At 40.3% G+C, this 19,076-nt stretch overlaps 1 protein-coding gene across 1 annotated transcript in view; it reads left to right on the forward strand.

The window, feature by feature from the left end:
- The window catches only part of PTEN (phosphatase and tensin homolog), a 97,329-nt gene that overhangs the window by 21,173 nt on the left and 57,080 nt on the right, over positions 1 to 19,076 (forward strand). Inside the window, exon 2 of the mRNA XM_049764656.1 lies at positions 5,033 to 5,117. Coding sequence (XP_049620613.1) covers positions 5,033 to 5,117 — 85 coding nt within the window. The remainder of the gene's footprint in view (positions 1 to 5,032; positions 5,118 to 19,076) is intronic.

A 19,076-nucleotide genomic window follows, 5' to 3' on the forward strand; every position in this document is an offset into this window, starting at 1 on the left:
TGGCCTCCCCTCCCTCTCCACCCAGCACTTAAAATGGGAATATAAAATATAACAAAATATAAATTATTTAAAAAATGACAAGTCCACTAGCGTGGCTGGTTATTTAAATATATAGTATGATGAGAAAAGTTAGCAATATGGCGATAACTGTAACATACTTGGGAAATGTTTGTTAACTTATTTTGGTACCAGAAGGACTGGCAGTTCTGAGGGCACCCAGACGCAGTTCCTAAGGATTCTTGGGGTCATTGGGGATATTGTTATATTGCAATTTTCAGTGCTACCTAGTGGAGCTTCAAGTCCTCCAATGGTGACTGCATGCAAAGCATGGACCTTAACCTCTCTCTATACTGTCTTCTCTGGCCCGAACATAGATCTAATCAGGTTTAAAATTAGTAGCTGAATTTCTCTTTCTCTTACTTAAGCCATAGGAACTTCTTGGTTGAAAGTACTGATAGATAACTGTAGCGGGAGTGATAGCACAGCAGTAAGGCTTTTTATTTCTCTGTCTCCTCTGTCTCCTCTGTCTCTTTCCCTTTCTCTCCCCCCCCCACCTCCCCCCCCCCCCCGTTTAGACACTGTGGTTTGCAATATTGTTACTGAACAATGCACATCACTCCCTTTCTCTTTTTAGCACCTACTTGTTCAGAGATCATTTTCAACTATAGTGGTCCCTTTTCTGCCCTAACTGTACTCCCTGTTCTTTGTGGCAAGCTTTCTGCCATGGACTGATTCTACTGCCACTTGTCTTGATATTACTGCCATATTTCCCCTAGCAGTTGCATAAGTATTTCATTGTATAGATGTACCACAGTCTCTTTATCCATTCATCTGTTCTTGGGCACTTGAGCCGTTTCTAGATTCTAGTTGTGAATAGTGCTGATGACCAGATTCTGGTTACCGTGAGTATCATGAATAAACAGGAATGCAGAGTGGTTTTCTGCATTGTGTTTCTGAGCTCCATATCATCTATATTCCTAGGAGTGTTATTGCTGAGTCACATGGAAGTTCAATTTCTAGGTTTTAGAGGAATATCTGTATTTTTTTTTCAAAATGTCTGGACCAGTCGACATTTCCACCAGCAGTGAATGAGTTGCAAATAATTTTATTTACAAATAATTAAGACAGGGTAAAATATAAATAAAGGTTTATATCCCAGTATTGGAGCTTCATTTTTAAGGTTTTTTTGGGGGGGATAAACAACTATATATTCTGAAGCAGTACAGAGAAATACAAAAACTACTGTTGGTAGTAGGTTTGGTTCTTAAAATAAGATTCAATCTACAGTTAGGAACATAAACTGTTAGCTTTAAGGAGCCAGTTTTAGTTTACTCTGAAAACTTTTGTTAAATTTATAGCCTAAATCCATTAATTAGGGTTTAAATGAAAATTTGAGTTAAGCTAAACTTATGAGATCTCTTTTTTTTTTTTTTTTTTTTTGGTTTTTGGGCCACACCCGTTTGACGCTCAGGGGTTACTCCTGGCTATGTGCTCAGAAATCGCCCCTGGCTTGGGGGGACTATATGGGACGCCGGGGGATCGAACCGCGGTCCATTCCTTGGCTAGCGCTTGTAAGGCAGACACCTTACCTCTAGCGCCACCTTCCCGGCCCCACTTATGAGATCTCAACTCATTGTTTCCTAAAAGATATTTTACTAATAGTTGACTAGCTACATTTGGGGTCGGAAAGGTAGTACAATGGGTGTGGTACCTGCCCTACACTCAGACAACCTTGGTTTGATCCCCAGCATTCCATAGGGTTTCCCTGTGCGCTGCCAGTATTCCTGAGTGCAGTCAAGAGTAACTAATCCCTGAGTACTTCCACGTATGTCCCAAAAGCAAAAACCAAAAAATAATTTGATGTTTTTTGTTTGTTTGTTTGTTTTGGTTTTTGGGTCACACCCAACGGTGCTCAGGGTTTACTCCTGGCTCTGTGCTCAAAAATCTCTCCAGGCAGGCGTGGGGAACCATATGATGCCAGGATTTGAACCACCGGCCATCCTGGATTGGCTGCTTGCAAAGCAAACGCCCAATCGCTGTGCTATCTCTCCAGATCCATAACTTGTTTATTTTTAGTGCTTTAAATTATGGTTGACTGCTTGCAAAAGTAGTGAAAAAATCATTTGCTCATTTATAATAGATCTAGTGATATTATGGATTATACTGATTTCTGTGGCTTGAGTTTTGTAACCATTCTCTCCCCCCTCCCCCATTGGGGGATACTGTTTGCTTTGAAAGTTTACTTTGAAAAATTGCTTATTAAAGGGGCCGGGCGGTGGCGCTGGAGGTAAGGTGCCTGCCTTACCTGCGCTAGCCTAGGAGACGGACCGCGGTTCGATCCCCCGGCGTCCCATATGGTCCCCCAAGCCAGGAGCGACTTCTGAGCGCATAGCCAGGAGTAACCCCTGAGCGTTACCGGGTGTGGCCCAAAAACCAAAAAAAAAAAAAAAAATTGCTTATTAAAGCAATTGAATAAAACCTTTGGTCAAAGTTTAGCTTTTTCAAAATTCATCAGCTAATCTTAACTTAGAGTCTGTATTTTGTTGTATGTAAATTACATTTCAATTTAAGATAAATAAATTGAATATTACCCAAAGGAATGTGAGGTAGTAGGGAGGAAGAGAACCTTTTCTCTTTTTTTCTCCCTTGGTTGGATTATGGGCCACACCCAGTGATGCTCATGAGTTACTACTGGCTCTGAACTTGAGAATTACTCCTGGGGTGGGGTGTTCAGGGGAGCCATAATGGGTGCTGGAGGAGAGATGTACCAGGGCAACATATGTGCCTCTTTAGTAGTTTTCAAAGGGAAATTCCCATCGCCATCTTAAAAGGTAAATGAATAAAGGTTTTTTTTTGGTTTTTGGGTCACACCCAGCAGCTTTCAGGGGTTACTCCTGGCTCTACACTCAGAAATCGCTCCTGGCAGGTTCAGGGGACCATATGGGATGCCGGGATTCGAACCACTAACCTTCTGTATGCAAGGCAAACGCCTTACCTTCATGCTATCTCTCCGGCCCCTAAAGAAATTTTTTTTAAAAAGAAGTCTTGGGCCAGAGCAATGGTGCAAGTGGTAAGGCGTTTGCTTTGTCCACGCTAGCCTAGATGGACCTCAGTTCGATCCCCTGGCATCCCATATGGTCCCCCATGAGCAATTTCTGAGCACATAGACAGGAGTAACTACTGAGTGTGTGTGGCCCCCTTAAAAAAAAAAGTCTTGAAGAGGGCAGTGGAATTTGTTGATTTTTGAGTTATTTTTGACTAGAAATGAACCCAGAAGAAGATGTGCAAAGCTTACAGATGATCATAAACAGATTAGCTTCAGTGGCAGGTATAGGTGTGTGCAAAAAAAAAAAAAATCAGTTGAGAGTTTTTAATAAAATCAAGGGAAAATGTGACTCAGACAAAATGTGCAAAATGTAATTGGTTGTGACATGGAGTTAATTTTTTTTTGTTTTTTTTGTTATTTGTTTTGTATTTTTTGGGTCACACCCGGCAGCACTAAGGGGTTACTCCTGGCTCCATGCTCAGAAATTGCTCCTGGCAGGCTTGGGGGACCAAATGGGATGCTGGGATTCGAGTCACCGTCCTTCTGCATGCAAGGTAATGCCCTACCTCCATGCTATCTCTGGCCCACAGAGATTATTTTCATATGAATTTTTGTTTGTTTTTTGGGGGTCACACTCAGCAGGGCTCAGGGGCTACTCCTGGCTCTATGCTCAGAAATTGCTCCTGGCAGGCTCAGGGGGACCATATGGGATGCCGGGATTCAAAACACTATCCTTCTGCATGCAAGGCAAATGCCCTACCTCCATGCTATCTCTCCGGCCCGTTATATGAATTCCTATGAGTTGTATTTCTGTTTGCTTTAATTTGGGGGCCATCTCTGGGAGCTCAGAACTTTTCCTGTCACTGTGCCCAGGACTGATCTTTGGCTTTGCTGTCTAGAACCCTGGTCAGCTGCATGCAAGGCTGATGCATTTCCTCCTCTATTATCTTTCTGGCCCTAGAAGTTTCATTTTCTGTAACTGTTGTGTGTAACAGAAGTGAACATGTTAAATATTGATTACCTTGATTGGAAATTCATTGTAGTATTATGACATAAATTCCAAACACTAGGAGAGATCTTAGTTGTTTTTTGCTGCTGCTGCTATTCTGCATTTCTGGAAACCTAGACCCTCACATATGCTAGCTACCACAGAGCCACATCCCCAGTCCTCTTAGTAGTTGGTTGTCTTAACCATCATTTATGGTAGGAAATTGAAACTCAGAAAGGTTAAATGTTTTGACTGAATTAAACAGCTATGTCATAACCAGCTGTGTTATAACCAGCGTTTGATGTAACGTCCTAACTATTGTTTACTTTTTTTTTCCAGTAGTGCATTTTATAAGCATCAAAAATTAGAAGTTATGCATCCTTATTTATTAATTATGGTTTTTATGGCCACACCTGTTAGTGCTCAGGACTTATTCCTGGCTTTGCACTGAGGGATCACTCTTGGCAGGGCTGAGAAAACTATTTGTGCTGGGATTTAACCCAGGTAGGTTGGCTGCATGTAGGGAAAGTACTCTACTCGTATTATCGCTCTGGTCCCTGTTTTTGTTCTTGTCTTGTTTTGATTCTTTGACTATGAAATGTGAACATGTGAAGCTGTTGCTTCTTAATACTGTTAAATATGGAAGTTTCCTTTTTATGGCAAAGAGGGGGACTTGGATATAGGGAGCCTCAAGTATATCCACTTGATTCAGCTATAGCCCTTGCCAATTTTGGTAAAATTTCATTGTGCTAGTGAGAGCAATTTGAAAACTATGTCATGTATTGTTTTGATGATATTTAAGAAGTTAATTAATTTATCTGTATTTCTTTTTTAATCGGTTTTTCATTAGATGTGCAAGTTTACATTATTGGCCTTTTATTAGCATATGTGTGTTTTATGTACATAAAGCTTTCTTTTTTTAATAATTAGCTGTTTTATAACATGTATGTGTTTTCATTGTTGCATATTTCAGATGTTTCCTTAACTTAGGTACTCAGATATTTATCCAAACATTATTGCTATGGGGTTTCCTGCAGAAAGACTTGAAGGTGTATACAGGAACAATATTGATGATGTAGTAAGGTAAGAACTCTTTTAATTTTCTATTTCATAGTTGTTATATTCATGCTATATATTCAATTAGAAAAATTATGTAGACCAGAGAAAAAATAAACTATTTTTATTGTTAGCGCTTTTGTAAGTACCTATCTTTTTCATAGTGACCTCATGGGCGTCAGTGAATTATAGCTCCTTGAATAAGAACTGTCCTCTCACATACTCAGGTGTATATATATATATATATATATATATATATATATATATATATATATAATGAGTTAGATTGTGATTTTTATTTTTTTTATTTCATAATTAGAAAAGGGCTTAAAAACCCTTTAGTGGGGCCGGAGAGATAGCATGGAGGTAAGGCGTTTGCCTTTCATGCAGGAGGTCATCGGTTCGAATCCCGGCGCCTCATATGGTCCCCGTGCCTGCCAGGAGCAATTTCTGAGCCTGGAGCCAGGAGTAACCCCTGAGCACTGCCGGGTGTGACCCAAAAACCACAAAAAAAAAAACAAAAAACAAAAAACCTTTAGTGGTTCTTTATTTAAATTTATTCACTCTAAGATTTAGATAACTGATAACATGTATTTTAACTTTGTTTATAATGGGACTTAATTGTACTAAGGAATTGAACTTGGTACAGGAAGGGAATTTTGTGGGATGCCAATCATAACTTTTTCTGCTATATAATTTTTCATAAGTTTTTAAGTATATCATTCAGTTCAGAATACATTTATGACCTGAGTACTTCCTAGACCTCTCAGGAATTTGTATTTGTTGTGTAAGTTAACACAATATGCTTTTTATTTCAGAGTAAAAAATGTGTATTTATGAAAAAGTACAATTTATCAGTAAACACTTGAATGTACTTTCAACGTTGAGTTGAGCCACATCGGCTGAGCTCAGGACTTACTCCTGTACTCTGGGATTATGAATCACTTCTGGTGGACTTGGGGGAAATATGGTGTCCTGTATATTACACTTGGGCTGACAACATGTAAGGCAAATGCTCTATCCACTGATCTCTCTCTGACTCCTGCGTTGTGTTTTGTTTTGGGCCCATACCTGCTAATGCTCAGGAGTTACTTCTGACTTGTACTCAGGAATTTATTCCACTGGTTGTTGGAGAACCATGTGGGAGGTCAGAATAGAACCCTACCCACTGTACTGCTACTTTGGCCAAACAATGTCTGTTGTGAACCAAAGTTGGCTTATATTTGTTGCTCTCCTCTGTCTGTCCGTCCCCCCCCCCCCCCCCCCCGGGTCATTTTGTGGGGAAGGGTTTTGGAGTCACACTGGACTGTGCTGACTCATAGCTTATTCCTGATTCTTCTCTGCGATCACTTCTGGCAGTATTTGGGGGAACTATTTGCAAGGTTTCAAATCTGCATTAGCCTCATGTAAGGAAAGTGCCCACTCCACCGTACAGTTTTTTTTAATTAATTAATTAATTAATTTATTTATTTTTTATTTGTTTTTTGGGGGGCCACATCTGGAGGTGCTCTGGAGTTACTCCTGGCTCTGCACTGAGAAATCACTCTTGGCAGGCCCTGGGGAGCATATGGGATGCCAGGGATCGAATCCAGGTCCATCCCGGGTTGGCCGAGTGCAAGGCAAACACCCTACTATTGTGGTATCACTCCAGCCCCTTATTGATTTATTTTTAGTTTTTTGTTTTGTGGCCACACCTAGTAGTTCTCAGGGCTTACAAAATTCTGGCTCTTAGGGCTTGATCTTGAGGGTACTGTAGGGACTAAATATTGTTCTGGAGATAGCACTGGGGTGCACTGCGGTCCCCCAGTGCAAGGCAAGCACCTTAACTGCTGTACTATTGATTTGATCTCTTTAACTTTTTCTTCTAAATAGTGACCATGAAGGAAGTTATGCAGACTTTTCTCTGAAATAAAAAATGAAATGTGCTTTTTTTTCTTCTTGGATCACACCTGGCAATGCTTGATAACTACTTCCAGTTCATTGTTTTGTGTATTGCTCCCTATTGCTAGGGATCAGGTCCTTCTGACAAGGGAGGCACTACAGCCCTTGAAGCCATGGTTCCATCACCAAAATAAATAAGTCTTTTTGGGGGGATGGCTACACACAGCAATCAATGTTCAGGGCTTACTCTTTGCTTTGTGCTCAATGATGGTGATGCTCAGGGGTGATGAGCCTCAAATTTGGGTTGGCCTCATGCAAGGCAAGTGAACAACTCAACCCAAAATGAATAATTCTTAAGTAATTTATTAGTTAAAACACTCCAAGAGAATAATTGTCTTCAGCTCCTAAATGATGTCTTTTCTTGGGTGTTTCATACTGGAGATAGTAGTGAGTGACGATGATTTCTTTTTCAATTCAAAGATGATAATGTGAACAATGTGTCTATTTTCTTCTACCTTTTCTTTTTTTTGAGGGAGGGACCATATGTGCTTAGAGATCATTCCTGGTGGTACTAGGGGACCTTATATGGTGCTGGGAATCAAACTGGGATCAACTGCATGAAAGGCAAATTCCTTAACTTCTATACTCTTTAACTTTTTGTCCTGCTACCTTATCTTTCACCGAAACTTTTAGTTGGATTTTCTTTTGCCTTCTGTTGAATTAAATCTTCTCTAGTTTTTGTTCATTGGTTTTTGCGAATAATTGTCTCTGCTCAGGGCTTATTCCTGGCTCTCCACTCAGAGACCATTCCTGGTGGGCTTGGTGGGGGGCTGTTTGGTGCCAGAGATCCTAGTTAGGATAGCCACATGCAAAGCATGTTCTCTCCCTGTTTTACTCTCTCTCCAGTTTCCCCCAAATAGGAGATTTTATGCAGACTTAAGACTTTATTGTTGTGTATTATTGTTTGAGTAAAACTAATTTAAATTCCCTGCCTGTTGAGATAATACAATATGTAGTTTGCTTGACTTGCATGCAGCTGACCAGCCCAGTGTTCCTCTACTATCAGGAGTGATTCCTGAACTCAGGGCCAGTAATGACTCTTGAGTAGCACTGTTTGTGGCTCACTCTCCTTCCCCCAAATCCAGATATCTTCAGCCTAAAAATGTTAAGTATTCTTGAATTACTTTGGGATATGGTTTGCAGTGACAATGGGAATTTTACACTGAGGTATATGCAAACACTTCTATGTCATTTTTAACTTTTCATTTTGAGGTTGCCTCCTAGGATAAAGACTTAATACAAAAAAAAACAGCGGGTAGGGTGCTTTCCTTGCTCGAGGCTAACTCAGGTTTGATTGTGGCATCACATCCCTTGAGCATTGCCTGGAGTAATCCTGAACATCTCCAGGATGGCATGAAAACAAAAATAGCCCCACCCACCCAAAAACATAAAAATTAGACTAAATGGTAAGAAGGGTAGTAAACCAAGTTGAAATTTTGCAGTATCTCAACTGCAGCTCTTGTTTAATAAGTGATCGGAGAGGGTATGGTTAAGATAGACATTTCAAGAAGGAAAACTGAAGAAGTTATTCTTCAAAAATGATTTCTTCTTGTCCTGCTATCACTGTGTCTCCTGTGTCTTGCTACAAAGTTCTTACTCCGACCTACTGATAACATGTAGTAATGTTTTATTCAGATAATTGATTATTCTTTGATAAGTATGTTAATCTTTACCCAGGGGGTTAATACTGAATCTATGTTATCTGGTATAATTCTAAGCACTCTTACAAATTGGTGCCTCGTGTGTTTAATAGACAGAGCTTAAGAGTCTTGCCCTTAATCAATCAAGAAATGTATGTTTAGTGGAGGTGAGCCACCTTTCTAACTTCAGAACCTTTAATATGCAACTAAGCATTATAAATCTCCCTAGAATTAAAATTTCCCCTTTTTTCCTCTCACATACCTCCGCCTCTTTTCTTTTGCATATTAAATACTTTTGCTAAATGTTATTTTTGAAACTGAATTGAGTAACTGTTCAAATGACAAATATAGCAATATTTTCTTCCGATTGCAACTAGTATGGAATAATACTTTTATTAGAATTACTTCAGATCTGGGAAATCGTATATAATAAATGATCCAAACTCAATCTGTTGATAAGTGGTGATTTACAAAAGCTATTATTATTATTGTTAGTTTTGGGCCATACCAGGAAGTACTCAAGCTTACTCTTGGCTCTGATCTCAGAGAGTGATTTCTTTTATTGGGGTGTGTGGGGGCAAACCAGGTGATGTTCAGGGGTCACTAATGGCTCTGTATTTAAGAATCACTAATGGAAGTCTCAGGGGACCAAGGGATGTTGAGGATTGAACCTGGGTTGACAGTACAAAGCAAAACCAATGTACTGTTTCTTTGGTTCTTACTCAGAGATCACTTGGAGGTGCTTGGGGCATCATATGGGCATCTAACTGGCTGGGCTGCACACAAGACAAATGCTTTACTTTCTGTTTGTTGGTGGTGGGTTTTTGGACCACACTAGGTGACACTCAGGCCTGGCTATGAGCTCAGAAATTGCTCCTGGCTTGGGGCACTATATGGATGCCAGGGGATAGGGGAATTGATCTGCAGTCTGTCCTAGGCTAGCACCCGCAAGGCTGACGCCTTCCTGCTTGCGCCACCGATCTGGCCCATACTTTTATGTTTTATCTCTTCTGCCTCAAGACTGTATTTTGTTGTTTGGTTCGGGGCCACACATGGCGGTACTCAGGGCTTTCTCTTGGCTCTGAACTCAGAGCCTGACTAGGAATTGAACTGATGATGCCAGCTATAAGGCAAGCCCTCTGCTCACTTTAGTATCACTCTGGCCCCGAGACTATATTATCTTTTATACTATAGCTTTATTTATTTGTTTGGTTTTTTTTGGGGGGTACACTCAGTGATGTCAGCTTGGGTTACTCCTGGCTATGTGTTCCTGGCTCAGGGTGGGGGGGTGGGGAGACGACACCATATGGGACGCTGGGGATTGAACCAAGGTCTGTCCTGGGTCAGTTGCATGCAAAGCAAATGCCATACCTCTGCTATTGCTCTGGCCCCAGCTTTATTTTTATTTTATATTAGCAACTTGTTTTAATTCAGGAGTCCATTGTCTTCCCCTCTCCCCCCTTTTTTTTGGTTTTTGGGCCACACCTGATGACACTCAAGTTATTCCTGGCTATGCGCTCAGAAATTGCTCCTGGCTTAGGGGACCATATGAGATACCAGGGGATCAAACCACGGTCAGTCCTAGGCTAGCGTGTGCAAGGCAGATGCCTTACCGCTTGCGCCACCACTCTGGCCCACCATTGTCTTCCTTTTATACTATTTAAAAATGTTTTATTACTGAAGATGCTTCCCCAATTTTTTTAGTTAATATCTGATTTCAGTCAACCATAACTATGTCTTGATTTTTCACTAGAAAAGGGTAGAACTTATCGGCCCAATGTTAGCACTATTGGTTCTTCAGTTAAAAAGAATTGAAAAAAAGCTAGAGCGATTGTATGGTGGGTAGAATGCATTGCATGTTGCTGACCTACTTCCTTTGGTTTCTGAGCCCTGCCAGTAGTGATCCCTGAATGTAGACCAAGGATTAAGATGTGAGCATAGCTGAGTGTGGCCCCCAACCAAAATAAATAAACAAGTAATAACAAGAATGGAAAAGATGGGCTAAGGATGTGATTTAGTTAGCTCCACCAAAAATCAAGAAAAATAAAGTAAGAAAGAATTGAGTCTGGCACGATAGTTCAGCATAGTTCAGCGGGAGAGCGTTTGCCTTGCATGTGGTTGACCCAAGAGGGACCTCAGTTTGATCCCTGTCCGATCCCCAGCGTTCCATATGGTCCCCCAAGCCAGGAATGATTTTGAGCACATAGCTAGGAGTAACCCCTGAGCATCACCCGGTGTGGCCCCAAAACAAAATAAACAAAAACAAACAAAAAAAAAGAATTGGCAAAAAGTTATTTAGAAGAAAGTTTCTTAATAAGAGGAAAGATAATATCAGGTCCAGTCTCCTTTCCCAATAATTTGTTTTGGGCCACAACTGGAAATGCTTAGGGCTTAACTTGTGGCTCTGCTCAGGTATCATTCCTGACAGGGGTCAGGGGACCATAACAAGTGGGGATATATGATATGGGAAGAGAAAACCGGTTCTTAGTGTGCAAGGCTATTGTATTATCTGGCTTCTTTCCCAACAGGTCTTTTTAAATTGACTTATTTTCTGTCATATTTGTTTTCTATTTCTTTTGTTCTTTGAGTTAAAAAAACAAAAAACATATAGTTAACCATTTAAAAATGTACAGTTTTCAGGGCCATTCCAGAGCAATAAGACAGTTGGTAATGTATTTGCCTTGCATATATATGGCTGATCTTGGTTCAATCCCCAGCATCCCATATGGTCCCCACCCCACCCCCCAGCCTGCCAGGAGTAACCCCTGAGCACCTCTGGGTGCAACACAAAAACAAAAATATAAAAATACAATTCAACCACATCCACAGTTTTTCTAACTACCATTTCTATTAGTTTCTGGAAAACTGTTTATTAGCGCAAAAGAAAACCCTGTATCATTTCATACTGGGGTTTGAACTTGGGTTGACTGTCCCCCTACATGTAATTTTGTTCTTTTGTTTGTTTGTTTATTCTCTTTTTTATGTGCTTGACTCCTAAAAGTGGAATAATAAAACATTTGTCTTTTTATTACTGACTTGTTTCTTTTAGTGTAATGTCAATAAAATTTATCCATATTGGGACATGTTTAATTTCTTTTCTTTGTTTTCTGTCTGTACCTTGTAATGCTCAGGGCTTAACCCTGGCTCTGCTCAGGGAGAGAGCACTCCTGGTGGGCTTTGGGAACCGTATAGAATGTCTTGGATTGAATTTGAGTTATTATTCCAGCCCCACATATTTAATTTTCATTCATTGATGGGGCACTTGGGTTGTACCCCCACTCTATATTATTATCATTATTTAATTATTTTGCTTTAGGGTTTACCCTAAATAGGTAATCAGGATTTACTCCTGATTTGTGCTTTTTGGTTTTGTGCTCTGGGATTATTCCTAGCCAGCTCGAGGAACCATATGGGGTGCTGAGGATTAAACCTGTCTTGACTACATATCTGTAGCAGAGTTATATATATCTCTTGCCTCCGCACAATATTTATTTTTCCACTAGAATTTTGTTTGTTTGTTTGTTTTTGAGTCACACCAGGCTGCCCCTGGTTACTCCTGGCTCTGTGCTTAGAAATAGCTCCTGGCTTGGTGGGGACCATATGGGACCTCAGGCGATGGCCCAAAATCCAATCCCCTCACCCCAAAAAAGTTTTAGTAGGAATTAACTTATTTACTTTTTGTTTTGTTTTTGGATCACACCCGGCAGCGCTCTGGGCTTATTCTTGGCTCTATGCTCAGAAATCGCCCCTAACAGGCTTGGGGGACCATATGGGATGCTGGGATTCGAACCACCATCCTTCTGGATGCAAGGCAAACGCCTTACCTCTGTGCTATCTCTCCAGCCCCTAGGAATTAACTTTAACTTGAGCATATTGTATTGGGTGGCATTAAGATCTTAACAGTATCAGGTCTGTTCACAAGCATAGGAGGTCTTTCCATTTTATTTGGGTCTTCGTTTTGTCTTTTGTTGTTGTTTAGTGGACCACACTCAATAGTGCTCAGGAGTTACTCTTAACTCTGCATTCTGGAATCATTCCTGGTGGTTCTCAGGGGACCATATGGGATGATGGGATTCTAATTCGGATTGGCCAACTGCAAGGCAAGTGCTTTACAGTCTGTTTCAGTCTTATTTCTGGCCCCTTACTTTGGTCTTTAATTTCATTAATATTTTTTGTTTGTTTGGTGTATAGATATATTGATTGTTAGATAATAAATAAATGAGGGGAAGGACTGTAGCTCTGGGTTTGATTCTTGCACTGCACAAGCCCACCCCTTCAAATCCAATCCTTGCACTGAGTATAATTCTGGTGACCCAAACACCATCTGAAGTGGTTTCCTTAGTGCCTCCCAACAGCTACCAACAAAATGAATGGATAATATATTCCTTTTCATATTGAAATATAATTTTGAAAATTATTCTTTCCAGTTTATTTTTAGTATGGAGCTACAACTGATATTTTTGCATATTGTATGCTACTACATTGCTAAATCTATCTAAGTCTTCGATTATTGTCTAATATGTTAGCTTTGGACTGCTTTTCTTTTGGTTCTTGTGCCACACCTGCTGTGTTCTTGAGTTTACTCCTGACTGCACTTGGGGATCATTCCTGGTAGGGTACAGTATGGAGTGTCTGAGATCAGACTCAGTTTGGTTGCTTGCAGGTCAAGTGCCTTATCCTCTGTACCATTTTCCTAGTCCTCCGCATTCCTTTTTAATAACCTGTTGGTGATGGTGGTAGTGGATTATATAGTGTCTGAGTCACTGCCACTGGTACTCAGGAGCTATTTCTGGTCCTCTGCTAAGGAATAATTCCTGCTAGTGCTTGGGGGTATCATATACAGTACCTGGGATCAAATGGGTCAGCAGCAATCAAGGTAAGCCCCATATCTCCTATTAACTATCTAACATACAATTTATTATTTTTTGAAAAACCTTTTCAGTTCTACAAGTATATTGAGTATGAAGTACAGAAATTTCCTGTATACTCCTCCTTCGACTTGTGTGGCCACTTACAGCATCAGTGATAATTGATACATCCTCAATTACTGACATCATTTTGAGTTCATTCTTGGTGTTTTACATCTATGGATTTGAGTATATTCGTGGTGATATATGTCCTTCATTATAGTATCAGGCAAAATAATTTCATATAGTAGGAATTGAGAGAGAGAAAGAGAGAGCAAGAGAACATAGGAGAGAGCATAAGAATATGCGAGCTAGCTCTGAGTCCCTGTGCTTGCATTGAAGGCGGGAGCCTTGCTTATTTATGGTCACCATGCCATGGTTTGATTCTGGGTACTTCATATGATTCCCTGAGCACCATCAGGAGTCATTCATGAGCACAAACCCAGGAATAGCTGCTGTGGAATATGGCTCCCAAAAGATAAAAAAACACCTCCTCTTATATAATATAGCAGTGGTATAGATATTGTGGAGGACAATTTTATGATTTTTAGAGAATTTAAATAGACTGGGACCATATGGTCAAACACATGCACCTCTTGGTATTCTATTCAGAGGAGTTGAAAACTTACTTTCACATGGAAAACACCCATAAATGAATGTTGTGCTTGAGGGACTGGCCTACACAGGGACTGGTAAAGAAAAGTGAAGGAAGAAAAACAGGACTTGGGTAGTAAATCCTCTGTAAACTACTTTAGTCAGTGGGGATTGCAACAGTGGCAGCCTGCTTCTGTTTCTCCACATCCATAATCAGAAGCAGCAGTCAACAGACAGGACACAGATAGGCAGAGGATGCAGACGGGTGCAGGCTCCTTCTGGAATAAGTTATATGGCTGACTGCAGGGGAAGGTTGCATTGCCATGATCAAGTCAACTGAAATGACTTACCTTATTTTCTGTCTGAGCCTTCTCCTGAAATCGCAAACTTTTGAATGGCGTCCAGAGTTCCCAAAGTGACCTCAGATGTTATGCCAATATGGTTTTTGTCTCGGTAGGAAGACGGAGTCCTGGTGCTTCCTACTTAGTCGCCATCCCAAAATTACCATTTTATTAACTTTTTATATTGTTTTGACACAAATTTAAAAAATGTATTTTAGTGGCTTCTTTAGAACAATTTGGCAGGAATTCTTTGAGAAAGGTAAAAATTTAAAAGTAGATATAGTCATTTTTAAATCAATTTAGACTTTTATACATTAAACTAAATAAGTTTTAGTTGTATTAGATTTGTTTCCTAAATTTTCCAAGTTTTGAGAGTGCCATTCCCTGCTCTTGTCTAAGTTTTAGTTTCTACTTTCTAAGTACCTACAATTAAAATTTCTCATTTCCCTTTGGAAAGTGCTGTTTTCTTGCCTTTTTTCCGCCTTTCCATTGTATCAAACCTAGGAGGCACTGAGCCAATTGTGGGCATGAAATCCTTGGGAGGAGAGTGGAGGAAGTGGGAGGGGTAGCCATGGTGAATGTTTCCAAGTAATGTTTTGAGTTTGTTGAGAGAACAACACACAAAGAGAAGTTTGATTTTTATTAACTCTCTTAAGAAACAAAATAAAAATTAGGAAAGTACTGTAGGGTGGTTGTTGTTACATGTGACAGAAATTAAGTCTAAATTTGATCAGAAAGGAACAAAGTTCTAGGAATAGGCTCATTCTCCACTCTGGAGATGGGCAGGCATCTCAACCTGAGATATGTACTCTCAATTTTTCTTCCTCTGAAGAAGCCCGGGTTCTCTCTTGAATCTCTCGCTCTCTTTTTTCTTTTCATATTTCTTAAGTGAGTTTCTTTAAATAGGAGCTGGAGAGATAGCTTGCCTTGTAAATGCAGTTGACCCAGGTTAAGATTTCTGACGCTTCATAGTCCCTAAGCCACTCCCAGTGTAAGTTTTGAGCAGCACTAGGTATGCCCCCCCCCCCCAATTTTTTCTTTAAATAGAAACTTATTTTTTTGCTTTTTAAAAAGTTATAGACAGGGCCCGGAGAGATAGCACAGCGGCGTTTGCCTTGCAAGCAGCCGATCCAGGACCAAAGGTGGTTGGTTCGTGTCCCGGTGTCCCATATGGTCCCCCGTGCTGCCAGGAGCTATTACTGAGCAGACAGCCAGGAGTAACCCCTGAGCACCGCCGGGTGTGGCCCAAAAACCAAAAACCAAAAAAAAAAAAAAAAAAGTTATAGACAATGTATTGAGTAGTTCTTTTCTTGCTTGTCTTTTGGGCCACACCCAGAGGTACTTGGCTTATTTCTAGCTCTGTGCTAAGGGGAAAAATATGTGTAGCCAGAGATCAAAACTAATGCCTTACTGCTCTCTCTGTCCCTCCATAGTTCTTAATTAGAACACAGGGCCTGAAAGATTGTGGAAGCTAAGGGAAGGAAGATTTGGTTAAGGGATGAGAATAGTTTACTTAGGGGATTATTGATTGGATAGTTATGGCCCTACGTACTGCTGCCATGTTAGACTGCGACCATAAACTACTAGTTTTTCAGGAATTGCCTTTGATCACACTGTACCTTACTCTTTGTTGCTACCTAGGTTCAGTGATTAGGGTCTAGGAGAACTTGATTGGTTGTGATCTGCACACATGTTAAGAATAAACTAGAAAATTTTTCACCTCTTGAAATTCTCTTTATATTGGATTAGTGTTTGGAAAGTTAGCAGCCTAAAGATGACAAATACATGTTCTAGCTTTAGAACATCTGCCCAAATATATTAATAGAAAACTGCTTTATATGTCTGTCTGTCTGTCCATCCATCCATCCATCCATCCATCCATCCATCCATCCATCCATCCATCCATCCATCCATCTATTTATTTATTTATTTATTTATTTATTTATTTATTTATTTATTTATTTATTTATTTATTTATTTATTTATTTAGTGTTTGGGCCATACTCGGCAGCCCTCAGGAGTTACTCCTGGCTCTATGCTCAGAAACTGCTCCTGACAGGCTTGGGGACAATATGGGATGCCTGGATTCGAACCACTGTCCTTCTGCATGCAAGGCAAATGCCTGCCTCCATGCTATCTCTCTCGTCCCCACTTTATATGTCTTAAAACAATTTAAAACTCATGTTCGGGGGGGGGGGGCAGGTTTTTTTCCCCATAGAAGACACCCTTTGTGATCCTGGGTGTGTGAGTGTGTGTGGGAGTGTGTGTGTGTGTGTGTGTGTGTGTGTGTGTGTGTGTGTGTGTGTGTGTGTGTGTGTGTGTGTGCGCGCGCGCCTGCCTTTCTTAGTGATGCTCAATTTTTAATTTGGCACTGCTTACTTGACTTTAGACCATCGGTTCTAGGAAGAGGGATGGGTTCCTTCTGGGGATCAGTCAAACCCAGAGCCAGAACTCTTCCTGGGGTGTAAACTGGAAAATATCCAGGGATTACTCTTGTCTCTGCACTTAAGGAATCACTCATGGTGCTGGACTATATGTTTGCCAGGGATGAACCTGGGTTGACTGCCTGCAAGTTAGTCTCTCCTGCCCCTTTCCCCTATTTTTAATGAAAAATAAAGATGAGATTGGGATAGTGCAACAGGTAAAAGCCCTCACTTACTTTGAATACAACTGACCCGAATTCATTCCCCTGCATTCTATCTGGTCCCCTGATAACCACCAGGGATAAGTCCTGAGTAGAGCTGGATAAGGCAAACCAAATAAGACAAAAAATAGTAAATTGTTTATATATAATTTTAGTTTTAAAGTCTCTCTGAAGTCTTTCTTTTAGATTTGAAGTTGTTAATTTGTAGCTTGTTTTTTAAAATGAAGGGTTTTAAATCTTTTCACTGATCTGTATCATATCTAAGTATGCCAGTATTTCCTTCCTTCTCTGAGATGAACTCTAAAAGTTATATGAAGACTTTCTCTTGTTTCCTGGTACTTCAGTTCAAACTTGTTCCTCGTTCTTTTTTTGCATGGGGAGGGACATATTCAGCCATGCTCAGGAATGACTTGTGGCTTTGCACTCAGGAATCACTCTTCTCTTATCAGTGCTGGGGACTAATGGGATGCTGGGGATTGAATCATGCAAAGCAAATGCCCTGCCCCCTGTACTATCCATCCAGCCTTTTATTTCTCATTCTTTTTTTGTTGTTGTTGTTGTTTTCTGGTTTTTGGTTTTGGGGTCACACCCGGCAGTGCTCAGGGATTACTCTTGGCTCTACCCTCAGAAATCACTCCTGGTAGGCTCAGAGAGCATATTGGATGCCTGGATTTGAACCACGGTCCTTCTGCATGCAAGGCAAATGCCCTACCTCCATGCTATCTCTCTGGCCCCTGTTTCTCATTCTTATGTAGATCTATGTGTTCAGGATTGTCATTTTCTTCTCTGCCTTATTGAACTGGAAAGATAGCATAAATTTACTCTTTTATTTTCATCAATCACATTTTAAGTGTTTCATTGTAGACTGCTATGTTGGATGGCCAGATAAAGAATGTTTTCATCATTATGAAATTCTCTTGAACATTCTGTTCTAGTTTCTTTGTATTTTAGAAGTTTGGTTTCTAGAATGTACTTCTGCTGTATAGAGTATTTGTGGAAATGACTTTGATATTATTGAGGTAACTTGGACTTTAGGTATTGATAGGTCTATTCAATTCAGAATCACCTCTTGAGGAAAATTCCTATTCAGGAAAACATAACTTATTTTGATCAATTTGCGTGTATGGGAAACAGTAGCTCTGTGCTTAGGGGCTGCTCCCAGCCCTTGTTCCAGGGTCCAAGTAGTTGCCAGCCACAGACAAGGCAAACACTTTATCCTCTATCCTCTCTTTTTGGCCAACAGATGTACCATATTTTATTTAAACAAGCAGTTTAAAATATACAAAGACATTTATAAGTATAACCAATATAAATATCACCAAACAAGTCATTGAACAGTTCTATTACTGTAACAAGTTTTCTCAGGCATCAGTTCCTAACCCTGATGCCAGGCAGTCTGTAATCTGTAATAGTTTGCTCTCATTATAATATTTTCCCATATAGCTTTTCATTTATATTTAGCCATATAATATTTACTCTCTTGTGTCTGATTTTTATGCCTTCTTTAAAATTTTTTTTATTATAAACTGTAATTTACCAAGTTGTTCATAATAGTTATTTTAGACATTAAATTATATACCACCACCAGTGATTCCTTGGGGGTGGGGGCTGTGTCACGCCTGGCAGCGCTCAGGGATTTACTCCTGGCTCTATCTCAGAAATCACTCCTGTAAGGTTTGGGACCACCTGGGATGTTGGGGACTGAACCAAGCTCAACCATGTGCAAGACAAATGCCCTACGCGCTGTGCTACCACTTGGCCCCTGATTTTTATGTCTTAAACTTTTTTTGGTTTGGTTTTGGTTTTTTGGGGGCCACACCCAGTGATGCTCAGGGTGATGCTCAGCCAGATGCTCTGACTATGTGCTCAAAAATTGTTCCTGGCTTGGGGACCATATGGGATGCCGGGGATCGAACTAT

Source organism: Suncus etruscus, chromosome 17 (genome assembly GCF_024139225.1).
Source record: "Suncus etruscus isolate mSunEtr1 chromosome 17, mSunEtr1.pri.cur, whole genome shotgun sequence".
Lineage (NCBI taxonomy): Eukaryota > Metazoa > Chordata > Mammalia > Eulipotyphla > Soricidae > Suncus > Suncus etruscus.